Raw genomic sequence first — 25117 nt, forward strand, 5'->3', positions numbered from 1 at the left:
CTTAAATTCAAGTCTTTAATCCATTTTGAGTTACTTTTTGTGTGCGGTATAGTAGAGTTGTGTAGCTTCGTTCTTTCACTTGTGGCTGTCCAGTTGTCCCAACATTATTGAAGAGGCTATCTTTTCCCCCACTGTATATTCTCGCCTTGTTTGTTGTAAATTAATTGACCATATATGCATGGGTTTATTTATGGGTCCTCTACTCTGTTGCATTGATCTCTGTCTGTTTTTCTGCCAATATTGTACTATTTTAATTACTATAGCTTTGTAATGTGGTTTGAAATCAGGGAGCTTTTTTTCTCAAGATTGCTTTGGCTATTAGGGGTCTTTTGTTGTTCCATACAAATTTTAGGATTGTTTTTTCTGTTTTTGTGAAAAACCTCATTAGCGTTCTGATGGGAATTGCATTGAATCTATCAGATGGCTTTGCGTAATGTGGACATTTTAACAATATTCTTCCAGTCTGTTAGTATGGAATATCTTTCCATTTATTTGTTTTTTCATTAATTGCCTTCATTAATGTCTTATGTATATCTGTACAGTGTTTTGTCTTCAACATACAGGTCTTTCACCTGCTTGGTTAAATTTACTTCTAGGTGTTTTATTCTTTTTGATGCAGTTGTAAATGGAATTGTTTTCATAATTTCTTTTTCTGGTAGTTCATTATTAATGTATAGAAATACAGCAGATTTTATATTCTTCAACTTTACTGAATTCATTTATTCTACATTTTTTTTTTATGGAGTCTTTAGGGTTTTCTCTATATGTCATCTGCAAATAACAAGTTTTACTTCTTTTCCAAATTGGATACCTTTTGTTTTTTTTCTTGCCTGATTGCTCTGCTAGGACTTTCAATCTGATGTTGAATAAAAGTGGTGAGAATAGGCATCCTTGTCTTACTCCTGATCTTAGAGGAAAAGCTCTCAGCTTTTCACCATTGAGGTTGATGTTAATTGTGGGCTCATCATATATGGCCTTTATTATGTTTAGGTACATTCCCTCTATACCTGCTTTTTTTGAGCGTTTTTATCATAAATGAAGGTTGAATTTTGTCAAATGCTTTTTCTGCATCTGTTAAAATGATCACCTGATTTATAGCCTTCATTTTGTTAATGTGGTGTATCGTATTGACTTATTTGGGGATATTGAACCATCCTTGAATCTCTAGAATAAATCCTACTTGATCATGGTGTGTGACCCTTTTATTGTATTGTTGAAATCGGTTTGCTAGTATTTTGTTGAGGATTTTTACATCTGTATTCATCAGGGATATTGGCCTGTAATTTTCTTTTCTTGTGGTCTCTTTGTCTGGTTAAGTTACATTGGTCTCATAAAATAGAGTTCCCCATTTTGTTTTTTGGAAGAGTTTGAGAAGGATTGGCATTAAGTATTTTTTGAATGGCGAAATTCACCAGTGAAGCTTTTGTTTGTTGGAAGATTTTTGATTATTCATTCAAGTCTGCTTACTAGTAATCGGCCTGTTCAGATTTTCTATTTCATCATGATTCAGTCTTGGTAGGTCATATGTTTCTAGGAGTTAATCCATTTCTTCCAAATAGGCCCAGCATTTTGGTGTATAATTGTTCATAGTAGTCTCTTGTGATTTTTTTGTATTTCTCTGGTATCAGTTGTAACATCCCCTCTTTTATTCATTTCATACTTAAATATGAGGCTAAGGTCCCTAGTTTTCAAGGTAGAAAAGATCTGTAGAGAAGACTTAATAGTGTAGCAGGTAATTCAAATCAGAGGAGAAAATTTTTGATTATCTATCTTGATAATTAAAGCTTAAACTGGTCTCGCTATTTAGTGCCTTGAATTTAGAGAATGTAACCCTCTGAAGTAAGTAGAAAAGTCTCTGAGGAAAGTAGAAGAATGAGAATGGATTCTTGGTTCACAACGGCCAAAGGTGTAGTGAGTGTCTAATATACTGCAAGAGAATTTCTTAGCTTTGATTTCTTTCCTCTGAATTTCCCATTGGTAGTTGTATTCACTGCTTCTTCATTCCTGCTTATATAAATGGTTGATTGGTCCAGCACAAGAGAGGAAATCCTCATCATTATCAGTTCCCTCTTTTTATGCTTGTATTGATTGGCTTTTCACCAGAGTGGCAATCAACTAATTACTCTTTGAGCATTCAGGTACTTTTCATGTCTTTATCAGCCATGTACACTGTAGCTCCAGTCTGAGTATGTTTAAGAAAATATACAAGTCCTTTAGAGCTTAGGAAGAAAGAATCTAAAGCAGATTCTAATGAAAGCCATTTTTGAATAAACTGATTGGAGATGGATTATTATAAGAATCTCCTGGAAAGTTTTAGAAATAGAAATAATTAGAGCAAATGTGTAAAGTATATGGAGAATCAATATTGACTTTTCTGCATTGGTGTGAGTTTTTGCTATAATTGGCTCTATAAGTTTCTTATGAATTGTAGAGTTTAAGGAACAATCTGCACCATATATATGATAGAATGCTACTGAATGCCGTACTAGATTTGTGCCTGCATCCATCTGTGTCGTGCACTAGGGGGCATTAAAATCACAAAGGATCTTCAGATACATATTTTTCAATTTGGGAATATTTTCAGCAGTGAGTCCTTGTCCTTATTCTTCTTATACTAAGCGCACAGGTGTCTGTTGACAGCCTATATGTCTATTTAATTTGAAAAGAACTGTCTTTTCAGCCATACTCCTACAAAGAGGAAATTCGTCCGTCAACAGTGTCATATTCAAATGCAGAGGATAACGATCTACATAATCCCTCCAGTACTCCTTTCATGAATTTCCTTGCCCATCTGAGGAAGATGTGTCATTTATGGATGTTTATTATAATTTCTCATACTTACCCCTAGGATTATCATCTGTGATCCTCAGATTTGTGGAGTTCTGCTTTATTTAAAATGGCACCCAGAATGTGTGGGGAGTTACGGTAGTTATTTCAAAGGTTATCTTCTTGCTGAGATAAGAATATACTGGCCTTATATTGATTGTGGAATCATTGAGAATTATAAAAGGAACAAATTTTCCCTGTTTTGGTCCCATATGATGAAAATCATGTCCTGGTAAAACATAAACAACTTCCATACTACTGAAGTATGAAAAAGCAATATTTGAATGTTGATATGTTAAATTCATAGTAAAACTTTTATATTCAGATTATTTCAAAGTAGGTTTCATATTCCTTAGACCTTTACTCTATTCTGATTTTGTATTATTATTAAGTTTTTATTTAAATTCTAGTTAATTAACATACACAGTATAAAATTGTGTAATACTAGTTTCAGATGTACAATATAGTATTTCAGCACTTCCATACATCACCACTTGGTGTGCTCATCAAACTTTTATATGTATTATACTAAAATCTAATGTCTTGATGAAGTTCAGATTTAGTTATGTGATAATTTTAAGAAGTTTTAGGACAGTTCAGGTTTTCCATCATAAAGCAGATAGAATATGTACATATTATTTACTGATACATCTTTCTAGGTGTCCATTTACTCGTATCCTCTTCTTTTATAATATTAAGGTCTTCAAACTGAAATCAACACTTTTGAAATGTTTCCTAATTCATGTATTAAACTAAGGATAAAGTTAATAACATGTGAGCCCTTTCTTTATGTGCAGACAATCAGGATGGCTGGGATGGCAAACAAGAAAGTGAGGAACGGCTTTTTGGGAGCCAGGAAATCATGACTGAGAAAGATATGGAATTATTTCGTGATATCCAAGAACAAGCACTGCAGGTAAAGTTGGATATGCAGAGTGGACAATTAAATACTTTGGTCGTGAATGAGAAACAGGATTAATTGTATTGGGATAGAGCAGTAAGTAACAGCAATTTATTCATCCATCTGATCTGCAGATAGATGTGGTTTGTGCATATATGTAGTTCTGCTTGTTAAGGTATTCCTTTTAAACATTGTGACTTCTTTGGTTTTGCAGATAAACAGGTTGCTTCTGACTACCGGTATTAAATGAGTTTGGTGTATTTATTTTCTGTCTTATGTATGAAGAAGAGTTTGGGATTTGACCAACAAACAAAAACCAAGCTCCTTTCAAGTGATAAAACACCCATTTTCATTACTTCAGTAAATATTTATTAACTGCTTTTGCCTTGATCCTTTGGGACATGTAGCAAAATATAAATGTATAGACAAAGAACCTGATTAGGCTTCAGATGCTGAAGAAGCCAATGTGAATGACAAGATTCCTTCTCTCAAGTATAGTCCTGGAGAGACTAAATGAATAATTTCATTCATGTAAAAAGTTTAATTATAGGGTACATGGTGTTTTGGAAGAATAGGGAGCAAGCATTTGTCTAAGCCTGGGGAAGTCAGAGGATTCGTTGATGGGAAATACTATTTGAGTTGGTCTTACAAAGAATATGTAGGAATTGATCCAGATGACAAGGAATGGGGTCCTTTATAATCAGAAGGAACAAAAATGCAAAGACTTGAAAATGGGGGGAAACAAAGCATGTTTTCACTAACTTGTGGGAATAAATTTCCACATAGGATAAAGAATACTGGGTGTAGATAATGACAAGAGATGAGATTGGAAAAGCACAGGGCTAGATCATAAAGGCTCTTCTATATTAAGTTCATTTATCTTGTGTTTTTTCTTTCTTTGCCACCAACTCACTATGTTAGCCAAGTTGAGTTCTATCTCTTGTCTTGAAAGTAAGAGTTTATAGTTTTGTAAGCATGATACTGGGGATTCCTGTTGTGCAGGTGAAATTCTTGGGATTAAGAAACCTATTTGTGCATAGATTGTTTATGTAGATCATTCTGTGAGTATTTTTTTAAAATAACAATATGAATAGTCAGCAAACATTTACTGAGCATTCTACCATCTTATGATTTCACAGAGTGTTAACTTTGAGTCAGATCTTCATTCAATTTGTGGTTTGTCATTTACTAACTTCTACTTTGGGAAGGTTGTTTAACCTCTGAAAGCACATTTCTTTTCCTACCAATAAGTAAAACAAAGTGCTATAGGTACTATAGTAGAAATTCACATGGAGTTCAGTGGGAATTCAAAGAAGGAATTAGTAGTTCCTTTGAAGAACTTTTTTTACTGATTAAGTTGCAGACATAATGCTAATGTCCATTTACTCTTACTTATTTGTGTGTATTTCCTAAAAACAAGGACATGCTTGTACATGACCACAGTACAATCATCAAATCAGGAATTTAACACAGATAAAGTATATTATCCAACCTGGAGGTTTTATTCAAATTTTAGCAGTTATACCACTAATGTTCTTTTATAGCAAAAGGGGGAAAAGAAAACAACTTGCCCTGGTTCGTTTTATCTAGTCTAGGATCATGTGTTTCACTTAGTTGTCGTGTCTCCTTAGTCTCCTTTAACCTGGAACAGCTCTTCAGTCTTTATCTTTCATGATCTGGACAGTTTTGAAGTGCGCAAATCATGTATTTTGTAGACTATCCATTAGTTTGTGCTTGTTTTATGATTCATCATGATTAGATTCAGGTGATCTACTTTTGGCAGAAATACTATAGAGACGATGTGTCCTCCTCTCTGCATGATATCAGGAGGTATGTAGTATTAATTTGTCCTATTACGAATGATGTTAACTCTGATCACTTGGTTAAGGTAGTATTCTGCCTTGTTGCTTCCCTGTAAAATTATTTTCCTTCTATAAATATCTTGCAGCAATACACTTTGAAACCACGTAAATGTACCCTATTTCTTATCAAACTTTTATCCACTAGATTTAGCATCCAGTGGTGATTTTTGCCTGAAACTGTTGTTTTGTTGGTTATTAAACAGATGATATTCTAATTTCATCATTCCTTTTATGTCTATTAATTGGCATTCTAGTGTAAGGAAGGTCCTTTTTTTCTTTCCATTTATTCATTTCATTTAGACTTGAAGATTCTTATGACTTATAATTTGTTGCTATTAATATTTGTTTTGGTGCTTAAAATTGTTCCACATTTGGGTAGGGGAGCTTTTTCAAGCCTGCTCCTGTGTCCTTTTGACATGGCTCTGTCATTTTTTTTTTTTACTTTGTCCGGTTTATTCAACTCTTTTTTTTTTAATTTTTTTTTTAATGTTTATTTATTTTTGAGACAGAGAGAGACAGAGCATGAATGGGGGAGGGGCAGGGAGAGAGGGAGACACAGAATCGGAAGCAGGCTCCAGGCTCTGAGCCATCAGCCCAGAGCCTGACGCGGGGCTCGAACTCACGAACCGTGAGATCGTGACCTGAGCTGAAGTCGGACGCTCAACCGACTGAGCCACCCAGGCGCCCCTCAACTCTTTTTTTTTAATTGAGATAACTGATATATAACATTATACTAGTTTCAGATGTACAACATAATGATTTGATTTTTTTTTTTTTAATGTTTATTTTTGAGAGAGAGAGAGAATGTGTGTGCACAAGTGGGGCAGGGGCAGGGGCAGGGGCAGAGGGCGAGGAGGATAGAGGATCTGAAGCTGTCTTTGTGCTGACAGCAGAAAGCCCAATGCAGGGCTCGAACTCCCAAACCATGAGATCATAACCTGAGTTGGACACTTAACCAACTGAGCCACGCAGGTGCCCCAACATAATGATTCGATGTTTGTATATATAATCATTCTTACCTTTGACCACAGCAATATGTTCCAGGGTCTTACTGTTCTGGCTGTCGATTTAGCCATTTCTCTAAGAATCCTTGGTTTCTTTTACTGGAGAATGTGAGTAAATGGCAGTTTTGCCCTTTCACTTGCTCAGGTCCAGTAAGGTATTATTCTTGATTTTTTTCTCTCTCTTTTTCTATCTCATACTCCATATTTAATTCATCAGGAAATCCTGATAGTTTTCACCTTCAGAATATATACAGCTTATGACTACTTCTTACCACTTCCACGTCTACTACCTTAGTCAAAGCCACCATTATCTCTTGATTGGGCTATTGTAATATCTCTATACTAATTTCCTTGCTTCTACTTTTGTCCCTCACCCCAGTCTGTAGTCCATATTCTTTATACAGGGCCGAGAGTAAATATTTTCAAACTTCAGTTGGATCATACCACTCCTCTGCACAGAAAATCTTTAATGTCTTTCAGTCTTGCTTAGAATTTTTAAAACCAAAGTCTTTATCCTTTTTTTTTTTTTTCCTTTTTCTTTAGACCCAGTATCATCTTGTGCCTGCCTGTTTCTTTAGCTACTCCCCTTGTTCTGGCCCTTGTTCACTCTACTCCAGCAACAGGCCTCCTGTTTCTTAGACACACCAAGCACTGTCCTGCCTGGGAGCCTTTTGTATTTACTGTTCCCTCTGCCTGGATTGCTGTTTCTCTAGTCTAGATGTCTAGTTGGCAGGGGTTGGAATAATAGGGTTGCAGAAAGAAAGATTGATAGAAAGAGTTAAAAGGGATGCTGAGGCCAAGTGGAGACAGTATAAATTTGTATCAACAGTAATCTAACTGTGTGTTTCTTGCACATTTTTTTAAACTTGTGATTGTCCATGTGTATATCGGCACCATGGAAATAAACAGCTAGATATTTAAATTCTAATTGGTCCTTATTTTCATTGGCAGCGCACTAAAATTCTTAGGATGGTGGTCTTTGTCCATGAGGTTCATTCATTTAGTATTCATGTGCCTGGCATGCTATGAGAGCTGTAGGGTGAACAAAAAGACATAGACTGCTTTCACAAAGCTTTCAGTTGCATGAGTAAGACAATAGACAATCATATAAATAAATCTGTAATTTCAAACTGATAGCTAATAGGAAGAAAATAAAAATGCAGCAAGAGATTATAACAGGAGCTTCCTGATCTAGATTGCTGGAGATTGGGATTCCTCTTTTAGGGAAGTAATAATTTACACAGAGACTGAAACTTAAAAGATGAGTAGAAGGTCAGCAAGGCAAAGAGCTAGAAAGAAGAAATGTTCCGGACATAAGGGTACTGCTTGTGTAAGTGTTCTGAGGTACCTAAGCACTTGGTAAGTTTGAGGAACTGTAAGAAGGCCAGTATAGCTTGAGTACGATGAATAAAAAAGCCATGTAAAATGAAGCTGGAGAGAGAGATTGAAGAGGTAAGTTAGGATTTGAGTTTTTATTGTAATTGTGGTAGGAAACCATTGAATGATTTCTAGCAAGGAAATAGCAGGATCATATTTACATTAAAATTTGTTTTTTCCTGGGGTGCCTGGGTGGCTCAGTCAGTTGAGCATCAGACTCTTGATTTCGGCTCAGGTTATCATCTCACGGTTTGTCAGTTTGAGCCCTGCATTGGTCTCTGTGCTGGCAGTAGGGAGCCTGCTTGGGATTCTCTCTCTCCCTCTTTCTCTGCCCTTACCCTGCTCATGTTCTTATTCTCTCTCTCTCTCTCTCTCTCTCTCTCTCTCTCTCTCTGTCTCTCAAAATAAATAAATAAAATTTTTTTAAAAATTTTTTTTCCTGGCCACTATATGAAGAATGGAGTGGAATTAGGCAAGAGAAGGCACAGAAATCAATTTAGAAATCAATTTATTGGCTTTTTCAGTGGTTCAACTGAAAGAAGACAGTAGCTTAGACTAGAGAGATGGCAGTGGAAATGGGAGAGAAGTGGATGGATTTAGAATATATTCTGGAGATGGAATCAATAGAACTTGGCGATAGATTTGCCGTGTTGTTTGAGGGAGCAAGAGAACACTAGGGTTGACTCCCATGTTCTCTGACTTCATGGAATAGAGAAAGTGGGTTGAAACCAATTTTATTTTGTATATTTTTTATTTTCATAGAGCTTACCGTCTCATAGGAAATGTGCCCAAAAAAGCAAATCCAGTATTTGCTTTTGAGTGATTTTATTGAGTAATTGGGTTTTGTATGGTGCATTACCTAAGTCAGTCAAGAATTATTGAAATGTTTATAAAAAGGGGGCCCTATTAATTGGTTTTGATTGTTTTTTGTTTTGTTTTAGTTTCAGGAGAAGTAAGAATATCATTTACCTGGTACTGTGTTTCATTAGCTATACAATGAATATGTTCATAAAAAGAAAAAAAAAAGAGCCACCTCTGAAAATAAAAGCATGAAAAATTAGCAGTATAAGCTTTTGTTCTGGAATTTTTTTTACAGTAATCTTATGGACTTGGAGTAAATGGTTTTTTTTTTTAATAAATATTTTTAATGTTTATTTATTTTTGAGACAGAGAGAGACAGAGCATGAATGGGGGAGGGGCAGAGAGAGAGGGAGACACAGAATCGGAAGCAGGCTCCAGGCTCTGAGCCATCAGCCCAGAGCCCGACGCGGGGCTCGAACTCACGGACCGCGAGATCGTGACCTGGCTGAAGTCGGACGCTTAACCGACTGAGCCACCCAGGCGCCCCCAACCTTTCTGAAATATATACAATGATTTTTACGTAAAATGTCACCAAAGAACATGTTATATTTCCATGTTAATTTTAATGCTAATTTTGAAGTGTGTGTGTGTGGTTGTAGAAAGTTAACAGAGCAATTTTGAAATCTATGTGGGCTATTAAAATATTTTTTTTCTTTGCATAAAGAATTGAACATTTATTAGAAATGGAATAAACTAGGTTCACCAAATCTCCTAACCTCATAAGGATTGTTATTACCATTTTACATATGAGGAAACCAAGACTTTTAGTTGAGTGACTTTCCTGAAGTTATGTAACTAGTAATGGCAGAAGTGGAATTTGAACCCAGGCCTGTATGGCTTCATATTTTATGCCCTTAATCATAATAATATCCATATTACCCTGTTAAAAAATGTTATGGAGGCATCAAAATCATAAGGCATGTGCATTTATGCAAGTAGGGCAAAGTACATAGGAAGACAAATAGCAAACAGTGACATAAGATTACCAGTTAATGTAAGTCATTGCTGTATTGAATGATACAGATTGTTCCATGTGGCAACAGTATATACTAAGATGAGTAAGAGCTGGTGTGATCTGAGATGATTACAGAAGAAACAGGCTTAAAGGATGATTCAGATTTAGGTAAATGGAGAGAATGAGGGCTTCCCAGATAGAGTAACCAGCATTAAGTTGAGCTTTGAGGAATTAATGACAACTGTAAATGCAAGAGACGTTGTGATTATTGGTCCCATGAGATCAACAAATACTTGTGGGCCTAATATGTGCAACTCACATTGTGGAGTTGATGTAGAAAACACAATAGCTGCTCATAAAGGTGTCACAATACAGGCAGTCCTTGCTTTGCACGTCACTGTGTTAATGGAAACATGTGCCTGTTAGAATCGTGTCCATTCTTTATACATTGCTGTGGTGACTGATATTTGATCTCAGTTTAGGTATTCTTATGTTTCAGTTAACATGGCACCATGTAAAGTAAGAACTGCTTGTGGTTTAGTTTAATACGTAAAACAGTGGACTTTTGTTGGGCATTGGTAAGAAATATATTGAATTAGTAGTATAGGGCTGAAATATGGAGGGCTTTAAAAGCTAGAAAGAGGACATTTGTCTTGGCATGCCAGGATTTTAAGGTAACCCCATGACTGCTTTTTGTTGTTGAAATGATTTCTCTTTGGTACTGGTGAAATTAGAGATGAGGAGTGGGAGATTGTTTTAGTGTCTTAAGCCATTTGTTAAGTTACATATTAAAGGCTAGTTAATTGTATTTTGAGTTCATTCATTTGACAGTTTAGCATGGTTTTATTGAGTATTTATTAAGATCCTGGTTAAGAGCCTAGGTATTAGAAATAGCCTGAACAGATCCAAATCCTACCTCTGCTAAGTGACCTTGGTCAAACAAGTTACTTAATAGGTTTGTTGAAAGGATTAAATGAGTTGATATTTGCAAAGTGCTTAGCATGCCATTCACGTAGTGAGCACTAAATAAATGTGAGCTTCTGCTAGTTATCTTAGTGGTAAGTGCTAGAAATACTTAGATAAATAGGAAATGTGTCCCTGTTCTCCAGTTGAAGAGTCATTTATAAATAAATAAAGCCATGTGGTTAGTAATAGTATCCTTTTACTGTGTGTCAGGTACTGCATTCAACGTCATATATAAATTTTGTCATTTAGTTCAACCTTGTTACTTGTTCCTGTTTTACAGATGAAGGAACTGAAGCTTTAGAAGGATTGTCTTACCTAGAATTATATAGTTGTTGGTATCAGAGTCAATATTTGAACCCACAGTCTGACTTCTGATCCTTAACTCTTAATTTCTAGTTCATGGTCTGCTACCATAGAGATAGGCATAAGATGATATGAGAATGAACAGGAAGGCATCTGTCTAGGGATGTTAGGGGAGCCTTCATAGAAGAGGTGCTATTTGAGCAGGCTGTTGAGGGAATGAGTAAGAATTTACTATTGGGCAAAAGGAGGAAAGCATTTCAAAAAGAACAATTTGAGTGTGAGAAAGCATATTGAACCCTTGGAGCTGCAGGTAGCTTGTTTGGCTGAAGTTCAAGTAAGAGATGAGATTGAAATGGTAAGGACAGACCAGATCGCAAAGTTCCCATCGTCCTTGTGAAAAAGTTTGCACTCTTTTTTAGTTACAGTAGCTCTTTAAAGTAGTTAAATAGCTCTTGAGTTGAAGACTTTTTAAAAAGAGTGACATGATTGTATTTGCTTTTAGAAACTCAACTTCAGTGATTCGGTAAGCATTGGATTGACGAAGACCTGGACAAGGACATCTACCAGTCTGATGATTACAGTAGTCAGAACGAGAAGTGACTAGGACTGAATGAAGGTGGAGGAGATACAGTAGCAGAGATTTTGAGAAAGATTTAGGATAGAATGGGAAAAATATGGTGTTGGGAGTTGGGGTTGAAGGAGAGGGCAGAACCAAGTAAGCCATTGTAAGGACTATCGCTTTTACTTTGAGTTAGGTAGGAACTCTTGGAGGACTTTGAGTAGAAGAGTGACATAGGTTTTAAAGGATTACTCTGGCTTCTGTGTAGAATGAGGGGAAAATACAGAAACTGTGAGAACTTAGGAGGCTATTAGAATTATCCAAGTAAGAGATACAGTGGTTTGTATCATAGTGGTAGTGGTAGAATTGGAATTCTGATTATGTTTTGAAGGTGGTAGACCATTAGATATGCTGATGGATTGGATGGTTATGAAAACCAGGAATCAAGGATGATGCTAGAGCACAGTTGGAGGAAGGAGTTGCTGTTTGCTGAGATGTAGAAGAATACCGGAGGAACAGGTTTGAGGGGGAGAAAAAGATCAGGAGTTTGATTTTGAGCGCATTAAACTTGAGATTCCTATAAGGCATTCAGGAGAGGAGATATCAAGTTGACAGTGGGATAGTATATGTCTGGAGCTCAAAGTGCAGGTCTGGACTGAAAATTTAAATCCAGGACTTGTTAGCAAGTTGGTGGTACTTAAAGAAATGAGGCTAGATGAGGTCACCAAAGAAAAGGAGAGACCTTTGAGAAGTCCCTTTTTAGAGATTGGAGAAACTGTGAATGGCTAGGGAAGGAGGAAAAAACTTGGAGATACTGGTTCTTTACAAGCCAATTGAAACAAAATGTTTCAAGAAGGAAGGAATGGAAAATTATGTGGATAGGTCTGAGGACTGAAAATTGACCATCAGATTTAGTAACATGGATTAGGTAATCTTGAGAAAGTTTCCATAGTGAGGGAGGGGGAAGATGAAAATATAATTGGAACTGGTTTGAGAAAGAAAAGAGAAATTGGTTATAGAAGTAATATGGGGCTACTATTTTGAGGTAGTTTGCAGTGGAGGGGAACAGAAGGAGAATATTTGGGTGAAAATGTGAAGGCAAAAGAAGGTATCCATTTTTTTTTTAATATGGGAGAAATAGCAGTAGTTTTTATGCTGATAGGAATGATCTAGTGGATAGAAATCTGATGATGCAAAAGAGGGAAGGGAAGATTGTTGGAATGTAAGAGAGGATGTCATCTAATGCACAGGTGAAAGCGTTGGCTTTAGATGGGAGCATAGACCATCTAGACATAATATTAAGGAAAGGTAGGCTATGTGGGCACAGAGGGTAGACATACAGATGTGGCCTTGGAAAGCTTTGGAAGTTCTCTTGTGATTGCTTCTTAGTTTTCTAGTGTAGTAGAAAGCAAAGGCATTGATTGACAGTGAAAATGGGGTAAGAGGTGTGTTGGAGGCTTAAAGAGATAGGAGAAAGTATAAAAGAATTTTTTAGGAGAATTGAGAGAGTGAATGGAGTTAGAGAACCATCAAGGGCCCGTTTGAGGTCAGTAGTTAAGAATTACAAATTACAAGTTAAGGGGCGCCTGGGTGGCTCGGTCAGTTAAGCAACCGACTTCGGCCCAGGTCATGATCTCCCAGTTTGTGAGTTCGAGCCCTGAGTCAGGCTCTGTGCTGACAGCTCAGAGCCTGGAGCCTGCTTCGGATTCTTGTGTCTCCCTCTCTCTCTCCTTCAAAAATAAACATTAAAAAAATTAAAAAAAAAAAAAAAGAATTACAAATTGAGGGGTGCTTGGGTGGCTCAGTTGGTTAGGCGTCCAGCTTAGGCTCACATCATGATCTTGTGGTCCGTGGGTTCGAGCCCCACATCAGGTTCTATGCTGACAGCTCAGAGCCTGGAGCCTGCTTCCTGTTCTTTGTCTTCCTCTCTCTCTCTGCCGCTTCCCCGCTCGCAGATTCTGTCTCTCTCTCTCTTTCATAAGTAAATAAACATTAAAAAAAATTTTTTTTTAAATTACAAATTGAGTCTAGTCAATTTGTTCTGTGTTTTTCTCTGACCATATCCAGATGTTGGATTATGTGGAGAACTGAATTTAACGAGAGTTGCGATTTTGTTGTTGAATTGGGAGAATATCAGGGAAGTTAAGGATATATGTAGGCAAAGATGAAGTACAGTAAAAGACCTTGGAATTTAAGCTGGATAAAGAGAAGGAGGGCATATGGAGAGTGAAAAACTGGTAGATCATTGGATTATGGGTCCTGTGGAAAGAAGGGGTAAGAGGGTTAAAGACAAAATCCTAGATTTTAATCAGTATTTAACGGTAAAGCAAAGGAGATGTCTAAGTGTAGACGAACAAAAGAGACATAGGAGAAGAAAGAGACAGAAGTAGCCTGGAATCACATCTACAGTTCTGAGATCTGGAATCCTGAAAACTTAACAAAAAATTACTATGGCAATACATTGTTGTACAACCATCACCATCATCAGTCTCCAGAATTTGTCTTCCCAGACTGAAACTCTGTACCCAATATACCATAATTTCCCATTCCTCCTTTGCCCATCCTCTGGCAATCACTATTCTACTTTGTGATTTTGAATTTACTGTAGGTAGGTCTCAGTGGAATCATAAAATATTTGTCCCTTTCTGGCTTATTTTACTTCGCATAACTTCTGTAAGGTTCATCCATGTTGTAGCATGTGTCAAAATTCCCTTACCAGAATTTATATATATATCACTTGATATATGTATATACCATGAACGTTTAATGCATTCATCTGATGGACACTTGAATTCCTTTTACCTTTTGGCTATTGTGAATAATGCTACTGTGAACATGGGTGGACAAATACCTGTTGAGTCTCTGCTTTCAATTCTTTTATATATTGCTGGTTCACACGAAAATTCTGTTTAATTTTTTTTTGAGGAACTGCCATACTGTTTTCCACAGTGCCTGCATCATTTTACATTTCCACCAGCACTGCTCAAGAGTTCTAGTTTTTCCACATCCTCTCCAACATTTGTTATTTTGTTTTTGTTTTGTTTTTTTGATAATATCCATTGTAGTAGGTGTGAAGTGGTATATCTCAAATGCATTTGCATTTCTCTAATGATAGTGATTTTGAGCATCTTTTCATGTGCTTACTGGCCATCTGTATATCTTCTTTGGAGAATGGAAAAAATTATAATTCATTTTGCAGTAAGATCTCATTTACCTAAACAGAACTGTTGGCAAAACATGGTGTTAACTGACATGAAACTATACATATTCTTTACTTACCCCATGTAATGTGAATATTTCCTATGCTTTGCTAAAGAAATACTAGTTTGTCTGATTATGGAGTGTTGCCCCAAATCCTACTGGGATTTCAGATACATATATAATACTTCTCTAACATTAGAAAAATTCACGATTCCAAAGCACATTCCGTGTGAATGGTTTTGGATAAGAGTCTGAACTTGTAGCTTCACTTCTTTGGATTTCAGATACATATGTAATACTTCTCTAACATTAGAAAAATTCAAGATTCCAAAGCACATTTTGTGCCAAGGGTTTTGGATAAGAGTCTGTGAACTTGTAGCTTCACTTCTTTGGAAAACTGAATTCCCGTTCTAAAAACCGTAAACAGAACTTTTGGAATTCAAAACATTAATTAATTGAGGGCAGTGCATCCTTTGTATCTCACCCCTCCCATTTTGTTCTTTTCTGTCTTTGTTCTTTACTGTTCATGCTGCTTTCCTGAAGTTTTTTGCCTCTTAACTTCTCTGAGCCTTTTTCCCCATCTATGAAGTGGACATATTGTTTTCTACTTTGAGGAACAGATTGTGGGGATTAAATGAGATAAACAATATAAGGCATAGAGTCTGGCATAGTATCTGCTCCACAAATGCCGATTCTCTTTATTCTCTTTTTTCATGCTGTCTCCATTTGGGAGCTATGTGAACTCATCCTTACATATCTCTTTCATCATGCAACTTCTGATCCCTAATGAACAGAATTATTTTTTATTACAGTGTTTCTATAGGAAAATGTTCAGATACTAGAAGACATCTCTTTTCTCTACACTTCACATTCTGATACTAATAATAAGGGTATAGTCCTACCCTCTATTCCCACTTCAAAATGCCATTTTCCCGTGAGGAATGGAAAGGGTAGGCCAAGGGGGAGCTATCTAATGGAAGGCAAGAGGAAGGGAGCAGAACTGTGTCAAGATCAGTTGTAGATCAGTTGTAATCTTCATGTTTGTACCAATCTGGACTTGGAGGGGACTCTGGAAGAGTTGCTTCTATACATTGGAAATTGGAATTAGATCAGCCATTTAGTGGAGGTGGAGTTTTTGCAGAACAGTAACTTTTCTTATAAACTCCTACTAATAAAAGTTTTATTATCTAGAATAGGCATATGTAAAGTTATCTTTTGGTTTAACCCAATTATTAGTGCATTTAGTGCCCCCCGCCCCTTGCTTTCTTATATTGAAAGCTCCATTCTGGCCAGGAATGTATGTCATCCTTTCAAGATGTTGGCATATTCAAATGAAAAGGAGGCACAGAGTGTGGCAGAATTCTAGTTAAAAGTTTTAAATATTATTTTTGTGCTCTACTGCTTTGGAAACCTTCATGTTTAATGAGAGAGTATTTGGCTGAAATTTAAAAATAAAATGACCTAGGAGAAGTGATGTTGTAATTTAGATCGGGCAGTCTGATTTTGGCAAGGACTGGGTTAACGAGTGGTTTGGATGCACCTGTTGCTTCCTCACCGCAGAGAGCCTTTGTTAACTTACCTTAGTGAATGGAAACACAGCAACATACTGGCTCTTGAGGCTTTCACAAGGGAGTTAGAGATGGTGGTGGAGGACAGAGGTGGATGAGTGCATGTGCCAGACATTTCGTAGTGCAAAAGGGTGAGGATAGGTGAAGGCAGTGGGGGAAATCTGCTGTGAATCTAGTTCTACACAGACTCTCTTAGTTGCGGTGATGTGCAAACAGTTATACTGGAACTGGATATCCACTTTCACATCGGGCATCCGCCTGGAGGAGCGACGGGCAGCTGATGGGAAAGCCCTCAAAGAACAGGCAGTGCTGTGGCAGGTGCATCTTCTTCAACTTTTGTGCTTTCTATTTGATCGGGAAGTTAGATTTGTTTTCTGATACGTGGTCATTCTGATATGTTCTATCCTATTCTTATTGTTTTGAGCCTTGAAGATAGGTTAAAAGTTGCTACTTTATGAATTATAATACTTGATTCTGGAATGTAGTTTAAAGAACAGTGTTTTTAAAGCCTTTTTACAAAGTTCTATTTTGGTTTTGAGAAATGAAAAAATCTAATTTTAACCCTGTCTTGTATTTGGTTTTAATGGTTTTTGCATTTGGGAGAGTCCCAGTATTCCTTGGCATCATAACACAATTGATCCAACTAATAGATGTTTGTCTTTGTTTTGAGATGTCTGAGGAAGAGGTTGAGGTTTCTCACCTGGCTGTACTCCAGTATGAAACCGGAGATAAGTCCCTTGGCCTTTTTATAAAAGGGAATGGTTAGAAAGGCCAGGGAGAGTTCTCATGAGTTGTAGTGAAGAGGCTTCTTCCTTAAATGAATTTACATAAATAGAAAATACCTGGTCTCTTTAATTTTGTTAGAAAGTGTGTGTGTGTGTGTGTGTGTGTGTGTGTGTGTGTGTGTATCTGTCTGTCTGTCTGTGGTCTCCAGTGAGACTCTTAATATATTATCTTGGTTTTTAAAGCATAAAATTGAAAGATAATATTGTTTATTCTTTTGATGAAGAGTTATTAATACTGGATTAGGCTAAATTCTAACTCTTTTTCTTAAGTCAGTGTTAATGTTAAATCTTAAAAATGAGTGTTTACAGAGTATTCATGATAAATGTGCATATAGTGCATATATATTATATACGTAATACACTCACCTATGTGTGTGTGTGTGTGTGTGTGTGTGTGTGTGTGTGTGTGTATATATATATATATATATATATATATATATATATATATATATATGAATCTATTCCTGTATTGGTTGTAGAGCAAATCAAATTGCTCTTGAATTTAAGGTTTTAAAACTTGATCTTTGTGCTTGTCAGTAATGTCTTGTATTTAAATTGCTGGTGTGGACGTCATAAAGGCTTTACAAATTATTCTTCTTTTAGATAGTATAGTTCAGGTTATTGCAGGGATGGGGGGCATCGAGATTGTTTTCATTATAAACAGAAGGCAGATAAAAGGTATGTGTATAACAGTATTTTTTCCCTTTGGTTTAAATCTATAAAGAGCTACTAATGAAGGGAATTTTAGTGTAAAATGAATGGACTCTTTTGATACTTGTTTTGTCATATTCTTCTAATACTATCTACTTTCCCAAACCAGAAAGTCATTCTTTTCTCTGTGTGCATACATGTTTAGTAGGTCGTTTCTGTTGTCAGGTGAGGGAGGCACTGTATGTATGACGTGGGCGAGTGTGCAGAGCTCCCTCTTCCTCCTTGTTAAAAATTATGCTTTATCTTCTGTCCCCAAATGCCAGCAGTTTCTCTTTAATAACTAAGTCATTAAGGAAGTAAATTTAAATGCGGAAAATATTAGCAGTATTATTAAATATGGAATATGCAATGAGACCAACTGCATTTGGTTCTAAAAGATTTATTAGCATTTTTGTTCTTCATTAAAGTACCCTGTTTACAAAGAATAAGACTGCTTATTTCAAAACTTGTTAGCTTATTTCTGGCTTTTTTTGTTCTTCTGTGGAATCCTAAGAAGATGTTTAGTTTCAGATTTTTTTTTTTTTTATATCTATCTCAGTGTATTTAATTTAGCTAACTTTTGTGATGTATTTTTTGACTGCACAGAAAGTTGGAGTGACTGGTCCCCCTGATCCACAAGTTCGCTGTCCCTCTGTCATTGAGTTTGGGAAGTATGAAATTCACACCTGGTACTCCTCCCCATATCCTCAAGAATACTCAAGGTATGTTTTGAGAGACCCTTTACCTTCTGTTTTTAGATTCATAGAACTCCCAACACTAGATCTTGAGGACATTTTAGTCTGGCTCATCTTTATATATTTGAGGAAACTGGTGGCTTTTAAATGTCCATAGTAACAGGATATTTTGGCAGCCACTTAAACCCAGTTGGCTTTAGATTTTCTTTTTTCTCTTCTGTAACCTGTCCAAAGCTTTTATTTAAAGTTGGAAACCTGACGCGTGGTCACAATGACAAGGGGACCATTTTTTCTTTAAGAGAAATTTGCCTTCATACTTCACACTAAGAATTGGAGAGAGATTCTTACAAGTTTTACTGGGTAGCCATTTATCTAAATTTTTATGATTTAACAAACCTAGTGAATGGTTTGTTTTCCCAGAAATACTTGGATAAATGGTATACAGTTATGTTACATGTAAATAGCTTGGGTTTCCTGACATTAAAAAGTCATCAGTCACCAGCTTTTTGGGATGAGGCAGCATGTTTAGTGAAGCCAAATTGGTTTCATGACTCAGTTCTGACATTCATAAGCTGTATAACCTTAGAAGTTACCCAACTAGTCTGTACTTCAGTTTCCTCATCTGTAGAATGGGGATAAAAATAGTATTTACCTCATAGGGTTTATTTTGAGGACTGAGTTAAAACATGTAAATTGCTTAGAAAATGATTAAGTGCTCAAAAATGTCAGGTATTTTTTTTTCCTTTAGGGTTGAAATTAAAAGAGTTGGAAAGTAAGATTTGGTCAAAAAATTAAACTTTGACATGTGACAGCTTACATTAATGTTCTCTTTAATCTGTAAACTACTTACATCTCAAGTTTCTCATTTAGCAGAGTGTTGTGAGGAATAATAAGTGCTCTGTGAGTTAAACATATGTTCAGAGTACTCTTGTTATTTGGCTTTTTACCTGTCTAGTAACACTGCTAGTCTAAGACATTAGCAAAAATAATTATAATGACATTAATTTATTTAGTACTTTACAGTATACAGAGATCTTTAACATGGGTTATTACCAGAAGCTGGGAATAAGCCAGTATATTTGTTAAAAAACTAAAACTCAGTATTGTTTTTACTTTTTCTGTCCGTGTAATTTGATAGTTGGTTTCCAAACCTAAGCAGAAGTAGAAAAAAAATGAGTGAGAATGTTGCTATAGACATAGACCTCAGTGACCAAAAAAAAAAAAAAGAAGAGAAAGCAAAACTTCAGGAAACTAACACACAAGTTTATAAAACAGCAACTGAGAGCCAATTATCGTAAGGTCAGTTAACCCCGAACACTATGTTAAATCTTTAAGGCAGCATTCTATTTATATCCTGGGATAACAACAATTAATATGAGTTTGTTAAAAGAACATTAAATTATATTTATTGGTGATTATGTATTTATATTTATATATGTTAAAAGAGGGCAGGAAATTCCTCAACTACCTACAGAGCTCAGGTACTCAAGGCAGTTCCTCAGGAGTTCTGGATAGCCAGAGAATTACAGGATCAATAAGAAATATGCTGAAGAATTAATTTCTTCATCAGGTTTAAAGTAAATTATTATTATAATTTATTTAGTGAGCTCTTTGCAAGCTATTCAAATCAAAAAAGCATGCTCAACTTAGGCAACAAAGTTTGTTCAACATGTGCATATATCAACTGTTGCACGGATTGTGGTACAGATAGACTGAAACCGTTGGCACCTTGACTCTTGTACTCAAGGGGAGGAGAGGAAATTGACTTAGAAATGGAACTAGAGGGCCAGCCTCAGCACGCACTTTTAAGAGAATAATGAGAATGTAACCGTGAGGTTGTTGTCTTTTGAGATATGAAAAGGTTTCATTAAAAATGTTGCTTTTTATTCTGATTAGATTGTCACTAGAACCTGATTTCTTAATAAGATTTGAGGGAATTGGTTATCAGCTTATTCTTAATAAGCATTGAAGGCAGAAAAATAAATAACCACTAAGTAGGAATCATAGCAGACGGCAGCAGTGTGATAAGAACTGTAAAATTTATCAACTTTCTTAAATAAAATTTTAGACATTTTCTGTACATTTCCTTATTCTTTGTGCTGTGTTCCAAGAAAATATTCTGTAGTTTAATAGGTTCTTTAGTAATTATGACTTTTTCTCTATTAATAATTATCTTAGTTACATTGAAAAAATTCATATATTGGGGTGCCTGGGTGGCTCAGTCGGTTAAGCGTCTGACTTCAGCTCAGGTCATGATCTTGTGGTTTGTGAGATCGAGCCCTGCGTCGGGCTCTGTGCTGACAGCTCAGAGCCTGGAGCCTGCTTCGGATTCTGTGTCTCCCTCTCTTTCTGCCCCTCCCCTGCTCATGCTCTTTCTGTCTCAAAAATAAATAAAACATTAAAAAAAAGAAAAAACCATATGTCTAATTTAAACGAGTTTAGGCTTGTTTTACTTCTGAGTTCTATTAAAATTGAGTTGGCTAAAATGTTTAGAACTCTTAATGTTTTCCAAATAATAAACTTATATCCTTACTTTGTTAATGACTATTTACTATTCTTTGCCAAATTCTAAGTTATTTTTTTGTTGTTAAAGGTTTTAAGGACTTTTTTTAAAAATTCAAAATCCCAAAGCATGCAAAAACAGAACAATTGGGGCAAATGAAAAAGAAAAGATCTCAGTGTACTTGTGTGGGTCAGTCGGTTAAGCGTCTGACTCTTGGTTTCAGCTCAGGTCATGCTTTCACAGTTTGTGAGTTTGAGCCCCACGTCGGGCTCTGTGCTGATGGTGTGGAACCTGCTTGGGGTTCTCTCTCTCTCTCTCTCTCTCTCTCTCTCTCTCTCTCTCTCTCTCTCGCTCTCTCTCTTTCTCTCCCAAAATAAGTAAATAATCTTAAAAAAAAAAAAGAATCCCAAAAGGATATTCTTTTGGGAAGTGGGATTATGCGTTATTTCCCATAATATCCAGATATTTGTGTGTGCATTGTATATGAAGTAATCTTGCATCCCTGACTTAAAAAAAAACAAAACAAAACAAAACAAAATCAACAACAGTGAAGCAGTAATGCTACTTTATGTGGAGCAGTATGATTAAGTCTTAGACATTGAATAGTATAAACCAGAGTTTTAACCCTAAGTTTCTCCAACAGGGCTGTGTGATGCTCATACATGGCAGACAGGTTCATAGAGAGCCCCACTCTGCCAATAAAACATGACATGGATGGGCTGAAGGCAAGAGTAACTGTGATCATGGGATATCCTCTACTCCCGAGTTGTTTAGAACTTAACTTTATAATAACGTTTTTACAGTAAGATCATTAAAATCCTAAAGGATGGGTTCTATATAACTGAGTAGCTTAGGAAGTTTCCTCTCCCTTTTGATCCTGTTCCTGACTTGATTTGATGCATAGATTATGTACAGCCTCAGTTACTAAAGACCAACATCCTTAAGGTCTTTGGATGACTGTTAAATGATGAAGTAAAATGAATGAAAGGAGAATAAAAGTATTCATAGTCTTAATCATAAATTAATAGTATCTTTAGTTATCATCATTGAGCGTGGTACTGGACTAAATATCTCTGGAATAATTCTGTGTAGAGGTGGATATTACTCTCTTCATTTTCCAGACCAGGGCCCAGTAAACATACTCAAGACCATGCAGTTTCCAAGTAGCAGGACCAGGATTTAATCTCACTTTTCTCTTACCACATTGCCAAAGCTTTTAACCACTGAGCTTGTGCTGCTCCATATAGCATCTATGTGTCTACCTTGATCTCACATAGCTTGTACCATAATCTTTTATTTAAGTAATATTTGATAGAATTTTTATTAAAATTTTACTGCAGGTGGACCTCTTATAAAGGCCACACAAATTGCTACTATCTTGGGCAATGTTCAGAAGCTAAGAAGATACTGTAGGAATTCCTGGGAAGAGTATTTGTATCATCTTAGAAGTAAGGGAAGCAATGCTTCTAAAGCACACATAGCTGCAGCCTAGTCCTGACTTCACAGGTGAGGGTGTCAGCAGAGTGGCTGATTTAGAATAAACTTTAGGTATGGAGGCTACATCCCATGATGCAGTTGATCTGGGCAACCATACACCTATTTAATAGTCAAGGACTAGGGCTGTCAGGAAGACAGTGACAAAAAGCAGCAGCCATCTTTAGGGCTAAGAGTATTCATACTCTGTGACTATACTTCATTTGATGTGATCTCATGTTCTTCCTATATAATATATTTTTTCAACAAGGAAACTTCAGCCATTTGTACTGTTAAAACTCCTGGAAAAACAAAATGTTTTATTATCAGATGATTCCCTTTAGACTAATAGTGTCATTCCAGTGGGCTTGGTTATAATAAAGTAAGAGGCTTTTAAAATGTTTTCAGCAAGAGCTGAATTGGAGTAGATTATGATATTTGCTTTTACTTTGTTATTTTTTCAAATACTAAGATTTGCTAAAGTTTTTTTTTTTAATCAAGAAAATGTCATACATCTTGCTATTCCAAGGAAATAGCATGAACTTAAAATTCACCAGATAAGACTTGGCAGTAATTTTCTTATAGGTTTCATTGCTTCCTGTGTTTTCTTGAACAACTTGCTTACTACAAGAACTTTAAAAATTAGACCTTCTTTCATAGGCCTTAGGAAATAAGCTGTACTTTATTTTCATGTCTTTGTACCAAGACGTAAAAGTTAAATTGGATGCTTTTAAAGTTGGCATTTATCTTTAGCATAATCTAGAAATTTTAGTTGTCTGTCACTCCTCTTTCCCTTCCTTTTTTCCCAGGATTTTATCTATGTTTCTCAGATTCACATTGTAGGGAATATTTAGTTGTAATATTTAGGTCTCAAAGTGAAACTGTGTTCATGGATTCTTCTATGTCTTCATGTTGCAGCAAGTTAAAATTGCTCATTGAAAATTTAGCACAGGTAAATAAAGGTAAGCAGTAGAGTAGTTGGAGGGAGGAGGATGCCTTTAATTACATAGGGAGAATTCGACCTTCCTTTTTAAGAAGAAATTATTCAAAATCCACATATTCAGTAAAACAATCTGGCAGTTGTGGGTCAGCTCTGAGACTCAGGGTATCTAGTGCCCACATTAATGATGAAGTTTATAATTGCGGCCATTTCCTTTTGTGATTTTTTTTTTTTTTTTTTTTTTTTTTTTAGTTCTGGTTGGTAAGGAAGGAAAAAGCTCAGGGCGCCGGGGTTCCTCAGTCTGTTAAGCAACGGCTCTTGATGATCTCATGGTCATGATCTCATGGTTTGTGAGATCGAGTCCTGCATTGGGCTCTGTGCTGACAACATGAAGCCTGCTTGGGATTCTATCACTCCCTCTCTCTCTGCCCTTCCCCTCTCTTGCTCTTTCTCTCAAAATAAACCTTAAAAAAAGGGGGGAGGGGGAAGCCATCTATCTCACTGCCCTTCCTTCTCTGAGTAGTGGAATTTGAAGCAACATGCAAAGGAAATAAGCACAGTTGCCTAGGAAACCTTTCTTTTTCATGCCCTTGGTTCCTGTTTCTTGACTTCAGTTTATGATGTCCTTTATTATTTGTTTTACTCAGTACCTTATTTTGGAATGACTTTTGTATTAATGATATAATTTCGAGTTGTATTGGTCTGTCTAATATGAGAGATGTTGGAAAACAGTATTAGATATTGTAGAGACTTAGAAATATTATACTGAAATAGTTCCCTCGAAGCTTTTAGTGCACTGAATGGCAGTTTTCACCCTTATTTGAGCATGAAACACTTACTACATACAGGACTAGTGTTTCCATAAATACGCCTTGGCAAAGGCCTTGGTTGAATGTTAGATGTTTTCAGATAAAGTATAATTAAGTTTTAAAAGTGGCCTCCTGGGGCACCTGGGTGGCTCAGTCCATTAAGCGGCCAACTTCAGCTCAGGTCATGATGTCACAGTTAGTGGGTTCAAGCCCCTCATCAGGCTCTGTGCTGACAGTGCAGAGCCTGGAGCCTGCTTTAGATACTGTGTCTCCCTCTCCCTCTGCCCCTCCCTAACTCGTGCTCTCTCTATCTCTCAAAAAATGAATGAAAAAAAAAAGTCTGTCTCTCAAAAAAATGAATGAAAAAAAAAAAACGTTAAAAAATGTGGCTTCCAAAGTGGTACTTGAAAAACTAGTGTGGTCTTGACACTTTAACAAGTTAGACCTTTTGTGTGTTAATCTTTTCTTTAATTCCATTGTAATCTTTTTAAAGCATAGCTGTCCAAACTGATAGCAACTAAATTAATGAGGTTTATTAAAATTTCCTTCAGCCTCAATACTTATTTGAGAGACAAATTTATTTGGATTATATATTTTGTCATCATATCCAGTATTTTTGTGTATGTAGTTTTCAAAGATAGTATCAGATCTCCGATTACCAAGGCATGACCAGTTCTGGACACACACAGTTCAGGATGCAGGGAAGTCTGTGTGCTGAGGATAAATGAAGTGTGTATTTTATAATAGAAGAGCCATGTGGTCTTCTGGATTAGACTAAAACCAGGTATAAATTTTAATTAGGTTATATTCCTTCTTACGAACTAATCCAGTCACTTTCT

General features: G+C 36.2%; 1 protein-coding gene across 4 annotated transcripts in view; it reads left to right on the forward strand.

Moving 5' to 3' along the window:
• The window catches only part of KAT6A (lysine acetyltransferase 6A), a 114596-nt gene that overhangs the window by 70799 nt on the left and 18680 nt on the right, over positions 1-25117 (forward strand). For all 4 annotated transcript variants that reach the window (XM_047855041.1, XM_047855044.1, XM_047855042.1 and 1 more), the window contains exons 8-9: positions 3624-3742; positions 18465-18580. In XM_047855041.1, coding sequence (XP_047710997.1) covers positions 3624-3742; positions 18465-18580 — 235 coding nt within the window. The remainder of the gene's footprint in view (positions 1-3623; positions 3743-18464; positions 18581-25117) is intronic.

The sequence above is a fragment of the Prionailurus viverrinus genome, chromosome B1 (genome assembly GCF_022837055.1).
Source record: "Prionailurus viverrinus isolate Anna chromosome B1, UM_Priviv_1.0, whole genome shotgun sequence".
NCBI classification, from domain to species: domain Eukaryota; kingdom Metazoa; phylum Chordata; class Mammalia; order Carnivora; family Felidae; genus Prionailurus; species Prionailurus viverrinus.